A 21,765-nucleotide genomic window follows, 5' to 3' on the forward strand; every position below is an offset into this window, starting at 1 on the left:
TGTTGGCCAAAATGGAGATAAAATCATTTTGAATTTTATTCCCAAGATAATGATAATGAATTTGACAATTTTTAATTTGATCTTGCATTTCACATCAAATTCTGCTACTATTTCAATTAATATCAAGAAATTATCATTATTATTTTAATATAATTTTTTTCATTTGATCCTCAAAAAGTCAGATTATATTTTGCAAGAAATTTCCTACCTACACATATTCTAAATAAAACTTGTCTCGAACTCATACTTTCAGAATCTGCTTTTGCAAGTTTTTATCAATTTCTTTATTCATATTTAGTCTGCTTGAAACTCATTTGCAAGTATTCATGTTATTGTTATGGTAAATATTTTCATGTTGTTTGTTAGACAATTTGTTATGTAATTGCATTGTAAACTGCTTTGTGCTTTTACATAGATATATTTGTATATGTATATATCCTTTGTCTTTATGTAACTTTACATTATATTCATAAATAATACTTTTCTTTGTTTTTTATAATAGCTACGCGTACATCATAATATGGTATCAAGAGCAAGGTTTGTTTGTTGTCGCTCATGTCTTTTGTCACATCCCTTACTCGTACTTCTTTTTCTACACATGCTTCTTTAGTCACCATGGTAGCAACCACTGCTTTCGTGCATCAGTTCTCCACTCCTACCTTCTTAAAGCTTGCGAAGGAAAACTTTTTGCTATGAAAACAACAAGTTCTTGCCCCCTCTTGATGGTCTTCTGCTGTCAAAATATCTGGATGATTCTCAACTTCCTCCCCTTTTTCTCCCACCCACCGAAGGTACCTCTTCTCAAATTAACCCAAATTTTCTTCTCTATCAGCAACAAGATAATTTGATAGTTTCCTGGATGTTGGCATCCATGTCAAATCCATTCTTGACATAGATGGTTGGCCTCCAATCGGCGTCTCAGATCTGGCACACCCTTCATACGCATTTTACTTCTAACACGCGTGCTCAGATCAAAAAAATTTGTTTGCGTCTCAAGACTCCCAAACAAGATCACTCCATCAGTGCCTATCTTTTGGAGATAAAGACCACCATTGATTCTCTTGCCGCTATTGGTGCACCTATGTCCATTGAAGACCAGGTTGAAGCAATTCTTGACGGTCTTTCAGAGGACTATGATCATTTTGTTGCCTCCATTATGTCAAGATTGGAACCCTACACCATCAATGAAATCGAGGCCTTACTGTTGGCTCAAGAAGAAAGACTGGCAAAGCCTCGCTTTGTGGATCTGCTTTCCTATTCTCCTGCTGCCGCCGTTGCTACTTGGCATCCGTCACATGCCAGAAATGGAAAATTGAATCACTGATTTTCTTCCTCTCGTGGCGGTCACGGTCTTTCTCGTTCCACTTACTCCACATGTTCACGTTCTTCGTTTCGATCTCCTCCCACTCAAACCCAATCCTCAAATACTTGGTCCACTGCTCCTATTACTTGCTAAATTTTCAAAAAGACTAGTCACTCTGCCGAACATTGTTGGCACAGGTATGATCAATCAACGTCTCAATCTCCTAGTGCCAACTTCTCTCAACTATCCATCTCTGAAAATGCGTCAAGCACTCCTTCTCTTTTGGGTGCTCCTTCATCTGTTGATGACCCTCTCTGGTATCCGGACAGAGGTGCTACGCATCACATAACAAAAAATTCATCAATTTATTTTGAAAAGCAACCATATGATGGCACTTATCTTGTCAAAATGGGTAATGGAAAAGGTTTGTTAATATCCACATAGATTCTGCGAATTTTCATTCCTCTACTTCAAATAAACCTATGTTTTTATCTTATTTGCTTCATGTTCCAACAATTACGAAGAATCTTCTTAGCATTTCAAAGTTCTGTCGTGATAACAATGTTATTTTTGAATTCCATTATAACAGTTGTTATGTTCTTGATCAGGAAACCAAACGTGTTCTTCTACAAGCTTATGTTAAAGACAACTTGTATATTTTCCTTGATTTTCATTCTTTGTTCTCTTGTTCTGTTCATTCAATGTATTTTATTGTTGAACCTATCTCTGTAAATCAATGGCACGAACACTTTGGACATTGTAGTTTTAACGTTCTTAAAAAGATTTTGGCATCTTGTGATATATCTGTTTCAAATAATATTGTGTTTTGTTCTTCCTGTGTGCGTGGTAAGTGCCACCAACTTCCTTTTTATAGTTCTGAGCATACCTATTCTCAACCCTTAGAATTAATTTACACTAATGTGTGGGACCTGCTTCTGTCTTGGCTTCCAATGGAGCTAGATATTATGTCTCGTTTGTTGATGCGTATTCAAAATTTACTTGGATATATCTTATTCATCATAAGTCTCGGGTTAAAACTGTGTTTAAATTTTTTTAAAAGCTTGTTGAAAATCAAACTTGATATAAGATTCATGCTTTACAATCTGACAATGCAAAAGAATATCTCTCTTTAACCTCTTATCTTCAAGAATGTGGAATCACTGACCGTCTCTCATGTCCTTACACTCATGAGCAAAACGGATCAGTAGAAAGGAAACATCGACATATTGTTGATATAGGACTCACCTTGCTTAACACTATCTCTCTTCCACTTAAGTTTTGGGCGGAAGCCTTTGTTGCTGCAGTTCATACCATAAATGTTCTTCCTACGGATGTTCTTAAAGGTGATAATCCTTATAATATGTTGTTTAAACGTCAACCAAATTACAAGAAATTCAAGGTGTTTGGTTGCGCATGTTATCCTAACTTGCGTCCTTACAATCAATGTAAATTTGCTTTTCGTTCTACTGGTTGCTTGTTTCTTGGATATAGTATTCTTCATGCAGGTTACATTGGTTTTACTCAAGATGGAAATACAATTGTCTCACGTCATGTTGTGTTCAATGAAAAATATTTTCCTTACAAAGATCATGCTGGTAAATTTGTGGTTTCCTCAGGTAATGCTCAGGTACACACCAATATTGCTCCAACTCTTACTGCTATTCATTCTCCACATACTGATAATATTTTATCTGATAATTGATACTCCTTCTTTCATTCACGCCTCTTCCACTACTCCTTCTCTTTTGTCCTTTGCACCCTCCACTAACCTTCCTCTTGGGCCCTCTGAATCCTCCACCACCACTACACCTGACCCTTCTTCTATCCCTGTGGTTTCTCATCCAACTAATACACATCCTATGGTCACCCATGCAAAGGTAGGTACTCACAAACCAAAAGTGTATCATGCTTCAATTGTTTCTCTTCCCCTTATTCCCACTTCTCTTAAAGAGGTTATTGCTTTCCCTGTCTGGCCATGTGTGAAGAGTCTTCTTTCAAACAAGACAAGGACCTTATCTCCACTACCACAAGAAGCTTCTCTTGTTGGCTGTAAATGAATTTTTAAAACAAAGCTTACTGCAGATGGCTCTCTCGTCATACCACCATTCAGCTTGTTCTAGCGCATGTTGTGTCCTCTCATTGATCTATACGACAAATTGAAATCAATAATATCTTTCTAAATGGTAACCTTTAAGATTGTGTCTTCATGCAACAACCACCAGGTTTTAACACCGTTGCACTCATCTTGTTTGTCAACTTAACAAAGCCATTTATGATTTGAAACAAACGCCTCGATCCTGGTTTCTTAAGTTAAGTACTACTCTCCTTCATCTTGATTTTAATCCCACTAAGAGTGATACATATCTCTTTGTTAAATATACTCCTACTTCTTCTATTTTTGTATTAGTTTATGTTGATGATATTCTAATCACTGGTTCTTTTGACACTGAAATTTCCTCTCTTATTTCTAAACTTCATTCTTTTTTTCCTTTGAAGGATTTGGGTCCCCTACATAATATTTTAGGCATTCACATTACTCACACATCAGGTGGGAACATGCATTTGTCATAGTCTCAATACATATGTGACCTTTTACAACGTACAAACATGTTGGCTTCTAAACCTTATCCCACTGCTATGGTTTCCAACACTCGCCTACATCAGAATTCATCATAAATATTCAGTGATCCAACTCTTTATCGCTCCGTCATGGGTACTCTTCAATATCTTCTTGTAACTTGTCCTGAACTTTCATACTTCGTCAATAAGGTTGCTCAGTTTATGCACTCTCCTCAACTTCATCCCTGGCAATTTGTGAAGCGTATTCTTCGATATTTAGTTGGAACAATTGATCATGGTCTTGTTTTACACAAAAAAATCCTTTTCCTTCATAAAAGCCTTCTCTGATGTTGATTGGGGTGCAAACCCTGATGATCGAAAGTCCACCTCTGGTTTTTGCATCTATTTAGGTTCAAATCTCATCTTCTGGTCAACACACAAACAAAAAACTGTTTCACGAAGTAGTATAGAGGCCGAATGTAGAGCAATTGTAGTTATCATGACTGAGATTCTATGGCTTAAATCTCTTCTTCATGAGCTTCACATACAAACTCCACCTCCTCAGATATTTTCTGACAATCTTGGAGTTGTGCTCTTAAGTGCAAACCTAGTCATGCACTACAAATCCAAGCATTTTGAGCTTGATCTTCATTTTGTTAGAGATAATGTACAAAACCATGTGGTTCAACTTGTTCATATTCCTAGTCATTTTCAAGTGGTCGATCCTCTCACCAAGCCCGTCTCTGGTTCTACCTTTCTTCATGTACGTCATAAACTCAAGGTTGTCCCCAATCCAACCATGACTTTAAGGGAGCGTGTTAGGCAAGCAGTTATGTAATTGCATTGTAAACTGCTTTCTGGTTTTACATGGATATACTTATATATATTCTTTGTCTTTCTGTAACCTTACACAATTTTATATTCATAAATAATACCTTTCTCTATTTTCTATAATGGCTACGCGTACATCATAATATTGTTTAAGTTTTGCTAATGTGTAAATGGTAAAACAATTTTCATCATCAATATCAAAATTTCCATCATTAGATTAGATGCATTTGGCAAATCGCAATGTTCAATTAAATCATTAATTTCGTCATTTTTATTCTTCAAATTTTCATTTGATTCATCTAAGTTTTCACTAGAACCTACATTTTTAAGAACAAAATTATTAATAATCTCATTGTGATTTTATTAACTTTTCCTCTAATTTTTCTTTTCAATTATGGATAAATATTTTAGGAAATATTTTATAAAACATAAATAAACTAATCAACATATAGGCACAAAGAATAATAAAACCTGAAAGAAGAAGTTGAAGGTAAACATCATACGTTTTCCAATTCTAAAATCTAACTTTGAGCATAGTAAACACAACAAAAATAATTTGATAAAAAATTAATTAGTCCCAAAAATAAATAATATTTTTATGAATAATCATTGATAATTATATTTAATTATGCATTTCTGTAAAAAAATATTATAGATATTAAAACAACTTCATCTACCTTTTTTGAGAAAAAAATTACGCATAGAAATAAATTCCAATCCATTGTCAACGCGGATGGTTTTAATAGATGCCTGAATTTGATTTTGTGCAAAAGTAATGAATGATTCTAAGAGATGTTGGGTTTCAGACTTGTGATTCATAAGAAATAAACAAGTACATCTAGTATAGTCATCAACTATAGTGAGAAAAAAACGTTTTTCAAAGTGAGTTGGGGTTTTATGAGGACCCCAAATGTCACAATGCAATGGAGAATGGGATTTTATTGTGCTTAAAGGAAAGGGTAGCCTTGTTTGTTTAACTTTGGGACAAATACTACAACTATTATGAATGAGAATAAGATTTTTACTGATATGGATAGGTAGTAAGGAAGATACTAATTGTAGACACGCCGGAGAAGGATGTTCGAGGCATTTGTGCCATAAATCAGGGTCGGTCGATATTTGAGATGCGTGGGCTTGGCTTGGAAGATGAGACATGTAGTATAAGCCTGCGTGTTGTTTACCCGAGCCAATCATCCTCCCCGTAGCCAAGTCCTGCACAACGTAACCATGTGGAGTAAAAACGACACAACAATTTAGTGAACTGATTATCTTACTAATGGACATGAGATTTAAATTAAAAGAAGGAACACCAAGAACATCTTTGAGAGTGATTTTGTCATTGAATTTAATTGTGCCCGTAGATGAGATGGGCGCAATTGAACCTGTGGGTAGATTAACATTTGGAATAAATGATGATGAAGTGTGTGTGAAAAATTGTGAATCAGATGCAATGTGATCGGTTGCTCCGCTATCCAAAATCCATGGTTTCGTAAAAGCAGAATTAGAAGAGGAGTTATGGGCAAGCAGACCTGCAGAGCTAACAAACATGTCACTTTTACCGTTATTGTTGAGCGAGTAAATAGCATTTGCCAATTACTGAATTTGCTCGGCACTGAAGTCTTGTACGAGTTTTCTATCGGACTCGCAATTGATACCTTCTTTGCCAGACATGATCTTTTATTTAGGGGTAAAAATGGGAAGGCTGTCAGGACACCAAGATCGGTGCTCTGATACCATATAAGAAAATGATAAAAAAAATGATAAAAAGAAGAGAGTTTCTTATTCTCTTATGTATATGGTTACATCATTTCATGTATAGGAAATATATAGGGAGTTTATCTCTCCAAATTACAATTTAATTAGGTAGGATACTAATCTATCATTATTAAATTAATTGCATATAATTGGATACAATATCGTACAATATTGCATACCATAATTGTATATAATTTGATAATTATTATTTCCTTAATACAAGATCTTCTCGTTCCAAGTTTAGAGTAACTTTCATGTTCATCAAATGCCTTATGCAAGGGTTGTATATTGGAAGTTGTAGAATTTATCACCATATCAATTGAATCCATGTCTTCCATGGCAAAGAAGTTGAAAAAAATAAAATAATAAACTAAATACAAATTACCAAACTTCCAACTTATGTAATATCTAATAGATCAAAGCATCAGTAGGCATAAAAGTTTTGCCCGCAAACTGGGCTTAGGATTCACTAAATTTAACATCTTATTTAAAAAGTATTATTCACCAAATTATCCATTATTAATTTTTTTACAATATCTTTGGCGGCTTGATTGATCACTAAGATTTCCAAGAACACTACTAAATACATAAATTTGACATGAAAACAAAATAACTTGCCAAAAATAATTCAGGATCCAAAAATTTCATATAAAAGAAAAAAAAACTCAAAATTAAACCAAAATTGAGAGAGAATTGAATGGTAAATAAAAACTCAAATCTGCCTTGAATAAACATTTTCATACAAAAATATAAAAAAAATTAAGAAAGCACTAGAAACAAAAATGTTCAAATCCTATGACAATGAATGAAATGAAACTTTGGAACTTCCTTTTATAAAACTCTGAATTTGTACTAATTGTCCCGTTCATTTACATCTCAAACCTCAAGAGCCATTGAAACATTTCACCGATGGCTTCCGCATCATAATCTCCACCTAAGCGACGTGGCTTCGGCGACTACTGCAAAGAACCTTTCAAAACTTCAAAACGACACCGAGAGCCATTGAAACATTTCACTGATTTTATCCCCTAACGGTTGGCTTCCGCATCGTAATCTCCACCTAAGCGATGTGGCTTCAGCGTCTATTGCCAGTGAAGAACCAGAACTTTAAAACGACATAGTATTTGAAACAACCTTTTATTAAATATAATTACTTTTAAATAATAAAAATTAAAAAGTAACCAAATATAAACAAAAAAAAGGGCATAACTTGCTCATATCCTTTTTCTTTCTCTCGCACTTGCAAACATTTGTTCCGGTAGTTCCTCTCTTTGGGTTCTCCTTTATCCTTAACTTTAGGTGTTCTCTAACTGTGAGGGACACTGCCGAACTCTTTGGTGAGTATTTGTGGTTTCAATTTGATTGCTTCCATGTCGAACTCACGGTGCCTCCTTGCGTCCTGGATCTCTCATTGGCTTCCTCTCCTCTTAGTTGCCTTGTAAAATGAGATGCGTCTCCACTTCGAACGATTTGGGAAGTGTGAGAAGGAGGAAGCAATGGTGGTTGTTGTTGCTGTTGTACAGTGGTGATTGAAGAGGGACTAAGACGGGTGAGAGTAGGAGAAGAACATGGAGCGTGAAGGAAGATGGTTCAAGATGTGTCAAAATTTATGAGCATTTTTTTTCTTATGTAAAATGTGAAAACTACTCCTTATACGGAAGTAGATGTAATTAGTGAAAACTACTCCTTCGTAAGAAAGTGGATGTAACCGCTCATGCTCAATAATAAACAAAATGACAATGTATTCGAGAATTTTCAAAATTGCTCGGCCACACTCAGTTTCCTAATATTTATTTCTCTCTCATAAAACAGACACTCCCTCTCATTATGCAATTAATTTTCAAAAATAAATTATCTCTTTCAATTCAAAACAACGTGCTCCATTTATTTCAAATATTTTTAAAATTTATTTCTCTCTCATAAAGCAGACACTCCCTCTCATTATGCAATTAATTTTAAAAATAAATTATCTCTTTCAATTCAAAACGGTTGCTGCATTTATTTCAAATATTTTTCAAATTTTTTCTCTCAAAAAACAAACACACTCTCTCATTATGCAATTAATTTTCAAAATAAATTATCTCTTTCAATTCAAAACGGTTACTCCATTTATTTCAAGTATTTTTAAAAAAATAAGAAATGACGCAATACCCAAAATACTGAAATAAAATCAAAGATTAATCTATGGATAAAATAGAAATTTTTTTTAGAACGGGAATCTCTTTGTATATAGGTATATATTAGCATAAAAACTGAAAATATTTTCATATCTTTTATAAAAAAATTAAAAGCATTATTTTTTTTATCAGGAAAAAAATATTATTTTTTAATTCCTCACTTTTTATCAAATTATATTAAACATGTATTATAATTATTTTTTTAATGGTAGATAGACCCAATCAATGAGTTACAATCTGACCGTTAAATCATTGTCTTAACTACTATATTAAAAATGTAATAAAAAAATTATTTTAATAAAAATATATAAATAAGTTTCAAAGCAATATCAGAGATGAAACATCTCTACATGTTGTGCTAGACTATTATAATTATGAAATAAATAAATAAATAAATATATTTTTTATTATACACATTAATTAATTTTACAAGTTAAAAGATAATTATAGATATATTAAATAACATTTAATACAGAATGTTAGATTTTATTTATATAGAGCAAGTAGAAGACATTACGGGAAGATTACTCGTAACTAATTATTTCTAAACACGGTAATGGTAACGATAAGGAAAACATATGATTTTAAAAAGGCTTCTAGAGTTTATCTTTGTTCTTACCGGTTGATCTGGTCACCGGTTGATTTCGAAGACAAGCTCTGACTTCGACTAACTCTGTTGGAATTTGTTCTTCCCTTTGTCACGTTTGAACACGGCTCCGTTGAGACAGTGTCCTACCTGTTGATTGCACTCCGACGATCAAATCAGTACATGGCATATAAGAAACAAGAAGTAACTAGTTTCAGTCTTAGAAATAGCGTGTCTTTTACCTGGGATCTCAAGTCCCTTTTATAGCTTACCTCTTGTAATAGCTTTCTATCACGAGAATCTTATCTCAACTGAAAATGTACTCAATAGGAAAATATTTTGTTCAAGGGCGCACTCTCATAGTGTCGCAACTGAACATAATTTTTTCTCATTGGAGTGCATCAAATCTTAACAGAATAACCATCAGGGTACCAACTCATGTATCAGCATCAGTGGTCCAACCTGTTTCACGTAGGCACACTCAGCGTGCCAATACGCACCATACATGCAACCTAGCTTATCGTGCCCTAACACACATGGGCTTAGGTTTAAAGATTACTTGTACTAGACCCATATATACTAAACGCACCCCTAGGTCCATTACTACCCCTTGCTGACTGCCTAGGCCTTGCACACTACGGGTTATGTTAAGTATACAAAAAAAGAGTTAACACACATATCCGAAGTCTAGACACAACCCATAAACTTGGCCCAAAAGTCAAGCTGACTTGTTTGACGCAGATGCTGAGCTCCGACCAGCGAGCACTGAGCTATGAGAGCTCTGGTCCAGTACAACATTAATAGTGTCATTTTATATTTTTCTTTTTCTGGGTTTTTATGTTATGTATATAGTTGGTTATGTAGTATAAATATATATTAAATATGAGACTAAATAAATAATATGTAGTTTGTGTGTTATAATATACCAAAAACTATATAGTTTGAGTTTCATTTAGAAAAATCATGCAATATAATTTCTTGACTTTAATAAAAAAGATTATGCGGTTTTCTATTTTACCTTTTTTATTTGTATATTAAAGTAAATGCATGTATTTAATCTAATTAAAAATTAGGTGAAAAATAAGAGTATAAATAATAAAAATGTAACTAATATTATTTTACCACAGTTAACGTGAAAGAGAAAATACTAAATAAGCATTAAATTAATAAAAAAAATAACAAACACATACTTTATTGAAGATTATTAAATAAGTTCCATTACAGAGACTTTCTAACATCTAATAATAATAATGTGTAATAGGGAAAATGATGCTAGACTCCCACAAGTCTAATATTTTTGAAGAAAAGCTTTGAACCATTTTGCAGATTGTTTAGCATGTCGCTTCAAACCATTTTTGTAATCCACAAAGTTTAGTCCAAACCGCACATTATAACCATCTTTCCATTCAAAATTGTCCAACAATGACCATGCAAAATATCCCTTTACTCGTGCACCATCCCTTATAAAGTCAGCAAAATAAATTTATATTAGATTTAAAAAGCAAATAAATATTAATGTGTGAAAAATAATACATTACCTTATTGCTGAGAGTATATAATAAAGATGACGATAATGATAGTCAATTCTATAAGTATCTTGAAGCATTTCTTTTACGGATAATGTTGGATCAACGCTAATATCACCCATGCCTATAAACAAAAAGTAATATACATTAATATGTTAGAAGAAAAATTACAAATAAAGGTACAAACTTGACATTAAAATTCTATATTTTGAAGATGATAAAAGAGAAACTTGGTGTAATTACCATTTTCTGTTATGTAGATCAAAGGATTGTTGTACTTTGTATTGATATAAAGCAACAATTTTCTAATTCCTTTGGGGTAGATAAATAACCAACTTGGACTGAACTGCAAGTGTAATTACAAGTTAGTTATAGAAAAACCAATAACTAATAACGACATGTATCTATAGTTTGACATAACCAAATATATACATGTGGACCAATAGGAATCCCGTCGCGAACAGCTAGCCAATGGAAACAAAAGAAAAATATAATTTTCACAAATTCAACATTTATTATAATATAAATAATTAAATAATTGATATAGAAAAGGTTTCCTCACTTAATTGTTTGACATTTGAATCTGTAGTATAACTTGGTTTGTTTGCTTTGGATGCATTGGCAGCATAGTTAGTGGTGTAATAGTTTAGTCCAAGAAAATCCATTGAACCAGTAAGAAGTTTTGTTTCTTTTTTAGAGAACTTTGGCAATCGTTTACCAACTAGGGAACGCATGCTCTTTGGATACTTTCCTGATGTCAATGGTTCCATGTACCTATAATTATTGTTACATATGAAAATTTAAAATTTCAAAATGGTTGAAAAAAAGACATAAAAACAAATGCATATATTCTCTACAATAATGTGTGTGCTCAAGACGATAGTCTCGTATAGATTTAAGTACTTACCATCCAAACGCGAAGTCAAGTGCACGTTCAGAAGCTTCTTTATCTGCTTGGCTATTTGAATATGGTTCAAACCAATTAGAATTAAGTGTTATGCCAATTATTCCTTTTTGAGTATTCTGCATAAAGTGTTTTGAATGTTAAATAAGCAAAAGAGTTATACTAGAGTACTTGAACCCTTACAACAATATGGAAATCTAATAGAATGTGAAGACTTAAAAAGTTCTCATGCAGGATAAAAAAAACCTTAAACTTTTTCTTGTACACATCTACAGCAGCGGCATGAGCAAGTAGTTGGTAATGTGAAACTATATAAGGTTCTGTTCCTGAGTCACCACCAAGACAAGTTGAATCTAGCCATTTAGAACATCGACCTGGTGCAAAACTTCCAACTGCATAACCAGTACTACTGTAGGTCAATGGCTCATTTAGAGTAATCCAATGTTTCACTCTGTCTCCAAAGTATTTGAAACAAACTTCTGCGTAATTTCGAAAATCACCTCAGAAAATCAAGATTCAACAAAATCATTAGTTGGGTGATGTCATGTGTTAAAAAGACAAGAATTATGTATAACATATATTTGTAATCATGTTACTACTGATTTTGTATAACTTACACAATGTGACGACTTAAGAAACATCCATATTCTTCTTCCAACGCTTGGGGAAGATCCCAGTGAAAAAGTGTGACATATGGGGTTAGACCTGCAATATTAATATTTCACACATAACTATTGTTATTGTCACTTACTATAAGACGTAAAATTTAATTAAAAAAAATGTAAACTTTAATTAAAAAAAAAAGTATTGACCGTTGGCTAGCAAATTATCGATGAGGTTGTTGTAATATCTTATTCCTTCTGAGTTTATGCCTCCACTACGCTTTCCATCTATATATGAACAAGTTTGTTTTAGAAAAAGATTGAAATAGTTAAGGTGGAAAATCCAAGTACAATTATTACAACAACAATAATTATTCATAAACTTTTATCTCACTTGGTAGGATTCTAGACCAAGAGATGGAGAATCTGTATGCATCCAGATTCATATTCTTCATTATTTGAATATCTTCCTGTTATGTAAATTGAAAACAACATCCAAAAAATAATTAATTACATTGAGGGAGAGAGATAATTGGTCTCTTCATTATTTATCACTAAGAATTTTGATTTTATTACCTTGTAGCGATGATATTGGTCCACTGCTACATCTCCATTACTTCCATTGTTTATCCTCTCTGCAAGTTATTACACATTTATAATCAGACTATTGTGAACTATTTTTAAGTTTAGAAAGTATAAGATAATTTATATGATATTATGAGAGATTGAAACACAGAAAACTAAACCTGGATATTTGTGGGTGTATGCATCCCATATACTTGGTTTTCTTCCACCTTCGTTTGTCGCACCTTCATACTATTTGTACATGTGATGAAGAAACATAAGAAAATGGTGAAGTGTGTAGGATTTTGTGATGAGAATAAGAAAAGCATTTACCTGGTAAGCCGCAGATGCAGTACCGAAAACGAAGCCTTTAGGAAAACTGTTTCGATTGAGAGAAAGAACTTCGACAACAGATGATTGTTGTTGTGCAACACTAATTGATGAAAATGTGGTAATAAGAGTGAAGAACACTAAGAGAATAAACCTATCACGTGTCATCTTCATGATGTACACACCAAGCCCGTTGAGAGAGATTGATGATGAAATATTCACCCTTTACAATTCTTGAATGTATTAATATATGAGAAAATTGAATGAATGCTTAGATGAGAGATTAATGTGTATTTATAACCTTCGTAATTCCTAAGATAAAGATTTAGATAAAAAAAAGATATTTAGTTGTAACTATATTTATATTTGATATGCTTCATTGGTTTTTGGTGTAAATAAGATACAATAGTTGGAAGTTTTTTTGTGTTGTAACTTTATATATTATTTTTTATATTTATTTACATATGTGCAGATATTAGATAAGTATAATTTTATTAACAATATTGAATTGTAATCATATCTTGAAAATTGGTATTTTGGAAGTTTTGGAATATATTTTTAACTATATGAGTATTAAATGATAAAATTGAATGAATACTTAAATTATAAATTAATGTGTATTTATAAACTTTTTAAGTCCCGAAATAACAAAAGATATTTACTTGTAACTGAATATTGTTTCTGATATTTTATTTATATATATTCAGATATTAGATAAGTATCATTTTATTAACTATATTGAATTATAATCATATCTTGAAAACATTACATTTTTTAGTAAGCAACTATTATAAATGTTCTTAATTTTAAATAAAACAGTTCAAGGGTAATGTATGTAAAATACAAAGAAATTGCCAGTATTTCTATATATGATATATATTGATGGAATTAATGTGGATTTTGTGTGTGTGTGTTTTTTCGGTTTTATTTGGAGGCTTTTAGTCTAACTTTTTTTTATACGGCTTTGAAGCTTTTAATTGAATTCATTCTTTTATGATAAAAAAAAACACAAATAATAGTGGTTTCTGTTTCTTAACTAAATAATTTATTATTTTTCAGACAATATTATTTTAAATATGAAATATATTATATTGAAAAATATCTATACTGTGTGTTCAAGTTTTTCGATTGTATGGAATTAACCACAAATATGATAATAATGATGATAAATTAATCATAATTTCGAAAAAAATTATATAATAATTAAAAAATTTAGAATGAAATAGTTGACATCTTTTAAGATTTTACTTTTGTGTTGTAAATATTTAATTTTTTTTAAGAAGATATTTACAGATTCAATAATTTTAATGATCTTTTTTTTTTAAATTGACGATTTTTGTATCATTTGTGCAAACTTGTATATAAGTCTAACTATTATTCATTTTTATTTTTTTTAACTAATTAATAAAAATTCTTGAAATCGTCTTTCTCTTATTGATTAACTCAACATATGTAATTTATTTTTCCACACAAATTAATAATTAATAATTTCTTTATAACTATTTTAGAAATTAAATCACATAATGATTCTTCTAAAACACCACGCATGAATCATATTTATTTTGTAAATTATAAATTAAAATAAGTAAGTTTAAAATAAATTTAACATGTTATAATGGGTCACGAGTTAATCATAGTATAAAAAATTTATATGATTATTAAGATATTTTAAAATAAAATAAATGAAATTCTTAAGAGATTTTTTTTTTTTTGTGTGAATATTTAAAGTTTTTTTTTAAAATAATACATTTTAAAATAAATATTTTAATTTTACTATTATTATAAATCTTTATCCTATTTTATAATAAAACATTTCTCACTCTCACGTTTTGAAATTTAAATTATGGAATCACATTAGCATAAACTATATTTCTTAGTTTGTATATCAATATCTTATTATAATAAAAAAAATTAAATATCAAATTATATTAAACATGTATTATAATTATTATTTTTAATGGTAGATAGACTCAATCAATGATTTACAATCTGACCGTTAAATCATTGTCTTAACGATTATATTAAAATTTATTAAGAATTTTATTTTAATAGAAATATATAAATAAGTTTGAAAGCAATATCCAGATCTTACCAGAGATGAAACATCTCTACATGTTGTGCCAGACTAATACATTTATGAAATAAATAAATAAATTTCATTTATTACACATATTTTATTTTACAAGTTAAAAGATAATTATAGATATATTAAATAACATTTAATACACAATGATGATTTTATTTGTATTGAGAAAGTAGAAGAAGACATTACTTGAAGATTACTCGCAACTAATTATTTCTAACACGGTAAGGTAACGGAATATTTGGGCAAATTTTTCCTAACTTGTAAATTGTTTCCTCCAATCGATATATTTTAAAATTTTTAAAATTGTTCTTTATTCTGAAAAATAAATTTAAAATAGAATTTTATGTTCTGAAATGGAATAGAATAAAATTAGAAAATCAAAATTTTATTATAGAAAAGATATCTATAAAATACAAAATATATATTTTAGAAAAAACAATAAAAAAAACAAAATCTAGAAATGTGTAAAAATTAGAAAAATTATCTGAAAATCCAAATCTAAAAAAATGCTTCTAAAGAAATACAAAATATATTTTGATTCATACCCTCTTTTATTTAAGAATATTTTTGTTATTTCACGTAAAAATTGAATGTAAATTCATATTCATCACCACTAGAAAGGTAATTGTTACGTATTTGAATCTTTATAAATATTTTTCATGCAATGTTATTTTTTAATTTACTCTTATTTATTTTATTTTATTATTTATAGTATTTTTTATTTTGATTTAGTGTAAGGTTTTTTAATATAAAAAATTGTATTTTTCTATTTATATAAAATATGATTTTATTTTTCAATTTTATAATATATATTTAATATTTTAAAAAATTACTTTATTTTCTGTTTTTATTTAATTTGTTGTTGTGTTTATATCAATATATTTTTGTGTATAATTATTATGTTTATGAGTTATAATTTATTTGATAATAATTTATTATAATTTTTTTTTATTGTTGATTACATTATACCTTTGTTGTTATGGTATTTTTTTATTTTTCATTATTACATGATTTTTAATATTAAAAAATAATATTTTTTATTTATATAAAATTTGATTTATTTTTTAATTTATTTTTTAATTTTATTGTACATGTTTAATATTTTAACAAATTACTTGAAGTTCTGTTTTTGTTTAATTTCTTGTATAAATGAATTAAACATATACTAAAAATAAGAACAGTACAATTGTGCTTTTCTCGTGTTAGTCATTTTTTTTTTCTATATTCACTGAAGATATGTGAAATGCTGTTGTATTCTTTATGTGCTAAGCTCAAATTTTTTTTTTCTTTTTCTTTTATGTGAATTTGAACTCGACCGATGGTGATAGAATAGACACGTTAGCGTCTTTATATTTTTATCTTATTTGAAAGTAAATTTTTATTGTATTATTATAAAATTTGACATATCAACCAGATTAATCACATAAATAAATAAAAGTTACAAGTAATGGGAGGTCTAGATCAAAATCCATAAGAAAAAATCCAAGAAAATGATACTTAAATAATTTATACCTATTAATTAAGAATACTAAGAATAAACTTGATTGAAATAATAGAAAAATCTGTCAACAAAAGGATTATCATAAGATGATGATCTCGTAGCTATTGAGAACGAATCAAATCAGATGATTCTATTTCTTATTCTTAATGTTTTCGATCTCGCTTTTGTAAGAACAAGTTATAGAGATTGAGAAAAATAGATCATTCACAATCACTGATGAATGATTCCTCGAAAAGTTAAAGATTAATAATTATTTTAAAAATTCAAAATAGAAAAAATCTGGTCTTATACATACACGTGGAAAGTAATCAAAATAGAAAGAAAAACTCATCATCTTTCTTTTATCTCTTAGGAGTCGTGCGGAATACAAGTCTCATGCACGATTTTGAATGAGAGAAAAAAAGTGAGCAATCCTCTTTTCGACTCATAAGTTATATATGAAACGTAAGTTAATAAAACCACAAGTATTTTGATACTTATGCAATGTGCTAAGCTTAAGCATATAATTAAATATAAATAAAGTTGATATTTTAAATAAAGAAAAATTATATATTCTGATTAAAGTTCTAAGTTTATAGTAGGGTAACTTGCCCGCTATTGTTTTTTCACTTTAGAATGTAGGCATTGTATTGTACAAGTAATTTAGCCCATAAAATTAATTATTTTGCATAATATTATTCTTATATACATTTTTTAAGAAATGTTTATTCATTATTAGATTAAAAGCAACATAAAGTTATCATAAATGATTATAAAAATACAAGTTGTGATATATTCAGATTACGTTTCTCAAATATAGTGGATGAAGCATGTTATTTTATATTAAATATCATAAAGAATTAGTAAACAAATTTTTTCTCTAAAACATTTTGTACGCTTTTTTTTTATTAATTTTGATGTGGATCACTTGGTGTTTTTTTTTTTTTTTTGTACTATATAGCTTAAAAAATAATTCATTTTGCATATCAAATTTTAGAAGGATACATAGAAAGACATGGACTATGAAATACATATGGCATTGGATTGGAGCATGGGTAGCTTGTTATGGAGCATTTGTAACTAAAGGAATGGTTTGGGTTTTAAAGAAATGAAGGTGGATGTCGGAGAAATATTTAGTCTAGTCCAAGTCCAACTATAAACATGGACATAGATGAGGAGGAAGGTAACAAATTTTACTTCTTCACTTTCTGACTGGGTGTTATATTCATTAAACTACCTACACACTTTAAGCTAGCATATATGCTTGTTTAGACGGGTATTGTGTAACGGTGTGTTCAATGTGCAGTAGAGCAGGAATAGGGGAAAGGTTGTTCTTGGGGTTGTGATGGCTGGAAATAAGTCAAGTGATGCAGAAAGAGAAGCACCAACAAAGTACTCCTGCTGTCTGCTGGAAAAAGTAATGTTGGTCTCATTAGTGTAATAAAAGAAAAATGTTTTATTAACACCCTCTGTCACTAACACAGATTTGACACCGTTTGCGTGACATTAATAGACATTGCAGACGAGACATTTGGTGAGGATGTGACATTGACTCTATATTATAATATATGACCCGTAGCACACGCAAAACTGGTTACTCGTGTGTCTGTAAGTGGTTACTTATGTGACGTTTACGGCCACCTACTCTTCAAGAAAAAAAAATCATTTTTTTAATAAGAACCATATATTACATCGGTTAGATGACTTAACCGGTGTAATAACCCTACTAGAACTATCTAGCCACAAGTTCCTCCACATATACTGGCTCACGCAAAACTGGTTACCTATGTGTCTGTAAGTGGTTACCTATGTGACATTTATGGTCACCCACTCTTCATGGAAAAAATAAATTTTTTTTAATAAAAAACATATATTACATCAGTTAGATGACTTAACCGATGTAAAAATCATATATTACATCGGTTAGATAGTTTAACCGATGTAATAATCCTACCAGAGCTGGTTACCCACAGGTTTTGGCACACGCAAACATGGTTACCTGTGTGTCTGTAAGTGGTTATCCATGTAACGTTTATGACCCACCCACTCTTTATAAAAAAAAATCAATTTTTTTTAATATGGATCATATATTACATCGGTTAGATGACTTAATCGATGTAATATGAGTCATTCTGAGTAAGAAAAAGTATATTACATCGATTGTTTTTAAGAACCGATGTAATATATTCTTTTATCCTATTTTGAAGTCCGCTTTGCTCATTCATGCGCAATCTCATTTTATCACGTCATTGTCACGTCCATAACATCAAATGTGTGTCATGTGCAGATATAGTCAATATATCGGAACTCGTAATAAAAACAGGGATGCAAAGTAGCAAGTAGCCTTAGACTCGTACCTACGAGAGTTGAAAAGCGTTACCAAGTCACTTTCAAGATTGTGGTTAGCTGTCACCTCAGTGCAGTAAGTCCCCTAATCTTTATCTATGCCTTACACATTGTATGTGTTGTACACGGCTGGGATTGGTATGTTTGATGTTTGCAGGGTTATTGAAAGGAGCAGAGGCAAGCTGGTGAGGTGCAGTTGCGGGTTCCGCAAAGAAATGCAACAGATGCTGGATGTCCCTAGTGAGTATGGATGTGCAACAGTAGATGGAGCCTCACCTCTCAAAGTTCTTTCCAATGTGCCTTCCTCTCTGGAGAGTAGTAAATCACTCATGGACCGTAGCAACTCCTAGGGCAGAGGGAGAACAAATGTGCTGCCACTGATGAAGGTTATGCAGAAGTTTAGTTGTTTTGAAGGGATTTCTAAGCATCAATATATAGAGGTCTTTAGGGACGGGTTTTGGGAGTGCAAAAGCAAGGAAATGCACAAGTTTGTGGTGATGTAATGGCCTTGTAGTTTAAACTTTATATGAGCTGGAATTTATGCAGTAGTGTTGCATATTTACACTATTAGAAGAAGTGAGGGTGTGCCAAAGAGATTCTGCACTGTTGCTGCATAAACATGTTGTAAAAAGCAGTGAGGTGTGTCAAAGAAGCATAGGATCATACATGTTTACTTTCTTCTGGATTATCACTTAGGTATTATATAAGGTTGAGCCAGATAAAAAAAAACATAAATTTTGAAACACATAGAGTATGTGTGAGAAAATAAATAAAAAAACCAAGAGAAAAATAAGATAAAAATAACTTATATGTTGTTTTGTACGGATCAATTGATAAAGAATTTACATTATTATTTTTATTCATATAATTTATATATATATATATATATATTGTTTTTAGAATATTTTACTCATACAAATTTATAAATCATAATTAAATTAAAGAAGATCTGATTATACAATATTTTATACAAATTTATAATTTAGTTAATTAAATATCCACATCTCAACAATAACTGTGTAGAAAAACTAGCATGGAGAAGATATCCATTATCTCATGTATTTTGTTTTATCCATTGTCTAGCTAGATATCTATTGAAGTTTTTTTATGTTGTGTTATCCACATTGTTGATGAAGAAAAGATTTTGTATTGATCCTTAGAGGCTCTAAGAGGACTTGTTGTATACTCATTAATCATTACTAGTAGAAATTTTGGGTTTTTCCTTCATCAGTTTTCTCATATTAAAATTGTTTTGAATATTATTCTTTTTTTAGTTCTTGATATTTTTCCATAACCTAATATTATTTATACATGGAAGAATTCATCTGAGTTTTTGCTTTCGCTTTCTGTTTTTGTTATCTTCCCAATATTTACTAGCCTATGAACTCTAATCAGTGCAACTTGGACCACCTCCAATAGGTAACCGTTCTTTCGTTTCGTCACTCCCATTTTGTTACGAAGTATTTGGACAAGATCTCAGATGGACTACCTCATTTTACATCTATTAATGATCTAGATTGATGTAAAACAATTATAATGCCATGTGATTAACCAACATAAAATAGGTTCTTTTTTATGTTAGTTATATCTACATCGGTTCTCACAATAATGTAATTTGACCCAAATAATTGATGTAAAAAGATTATTTGGTACTAGTGTTAGCATGTCATAAACATAAATAAGTAAATATAAGATTTGTCCGAAAATTTCTTATGATAAACACAACAATCATAATATTTTTTGAATATATGATGATTTATTTCAGATAAATTATCCCTACAGTCTGATATCGAATCCATAAAGAACAATTCTAAAATCGCAAGGTATAATATTCACTAAATATTAAAAGATGTGCAAAAATTTGTTTATAAAGTTGTTGGTGTCATAAATTTATGTAAGAAATTAAATAAAACAAAGTAAATGATTAAGATAATTCAATTGAGAAAATTAGGATAGAAATCATTCTCACTCGTTTGTATTTTCAATGAATAAAAACATATACCATTCCAACTTGATTGACATTGATACATATGTAAAAGTTATTCATATCGATTCCTCGCATATAAAATTATTAAGATTGTTTCCTAAATATCAATTCCTCAAATATTTATAAAACGTTATTATCATTACGAATAGATGTTATATAAAACAATTAACATTTTAAATATATTCATAGTATTCAAATATGTTAAGCATTATCATTTAGGTCAGATACTTAGAAGTACTTTCCAGTCAAATCTAAGGATTAAAATCATGAATAAAGATTCAAACTTTAAAAATAAAATGACAATATAAATATTATAAGGACAAAAAAAAAATAGTGATGCAATCATAGTTTGCATTGTTGAGTTTTCTTTTTTGTATTTTGGGGTGCAGAATTTGGTGGGATTGGGTAGCTAAAATGAGTGAAAGAAATTGTAAAGTATTGGTGTAACACTACAAAAAAACATATATGTGGTGACAGTACCGTGTACCACCACAGATCTGACCGCCACAAAATATAATGTGACTGTCAATTGAGAATCATTGTAACCGACGCAATATAATACATTGTATAAAGTGACGATTTTAAGCGTGTAATTATGTCAATTATAAATGTCATAATTTTGAAACTAAGTAAACCAATTTCAGTGTAAATAACGACAATTTTAAACACCACTTAATACGGTATAATATGACATTTCTAATAACCATTACAATGGTCATAATCCGAGTA

General features: G+C 30.3%; 1 protein-coding gene across 1 annotated transcript; it reads right to left on the reverse strand.

Moving 5' to 3' along the window:
- Positions 1–10,499: 10,499 nt before the first annotated feature.
- LOC137836483 (beta-glucosidase 12-like) lies at positions 10,500–13,305 on the reverse strand. Its single transcript, XM_068645173.1, has 13 exons — positions 13,141–13,305; positions 12,990–13,059; positions 12,820–12,878; positions 12,638–12,713; positions 12,454–12,531; positions 12,269–12,346; positions 11,888–12,141; positions 11,645–11,760; positions 11,300–11,511; positions 11,170–11,201; positions 10,981–11,083; positions 10,750–10,861; positions 10,500–10,671 (listed from the first exon to the last, which is right to left on the reverse strand). The coding sequence occupies exons 1-13, from the start codon at positions 13,303–13,305 to the stop codon at positions 10,500–10,502; spliced, it is 1,527 nt and encodes a 508-aa protein (XP_068501274.1).
- Between the last annotated feature and the right edge of the window lie 8,460 nt (positions 13,306–21,765).

This window comes from Phaseolus vulgaris, chromosome 4 (assembly GCF_000499845.2).
Source record: "Phaseolus vulgaris cultivar G19833 chromosome 4, P. vulgaris v2.0, whole genome shotgun sequence".
NCBI lineage: Eukaryota > Viridiplantae > Streptophyta > Magnoliopsida > Fabales > Fabaceae > Phaseolus > Phaseolus vulgaris.

Bases quoted from the DNA above. Each gene is read 5' to 3' on its own strand.
- LOC137836483 (XM_068645173.1), bottom strand. From the start codon at position 13,305: ATGACACGTGATAGGTTTATTCTCTTAGTGTTCTTCACTCTTATTACC. The intron at 12,532-12,637 runs GTGAGATAAAAG...GTTCATATATAG, and splicing joins TTGGTCTAGAATCCTACCAA to ATGGAAAGCGTAGTGGAGGC. The intron at 10,862-10,980 runs GTAATTACACCA...TTTTGTTTATAG, and splicing joins GATCTACATAACAGAAAATG to GCATGGGTGATATTAGCGTT.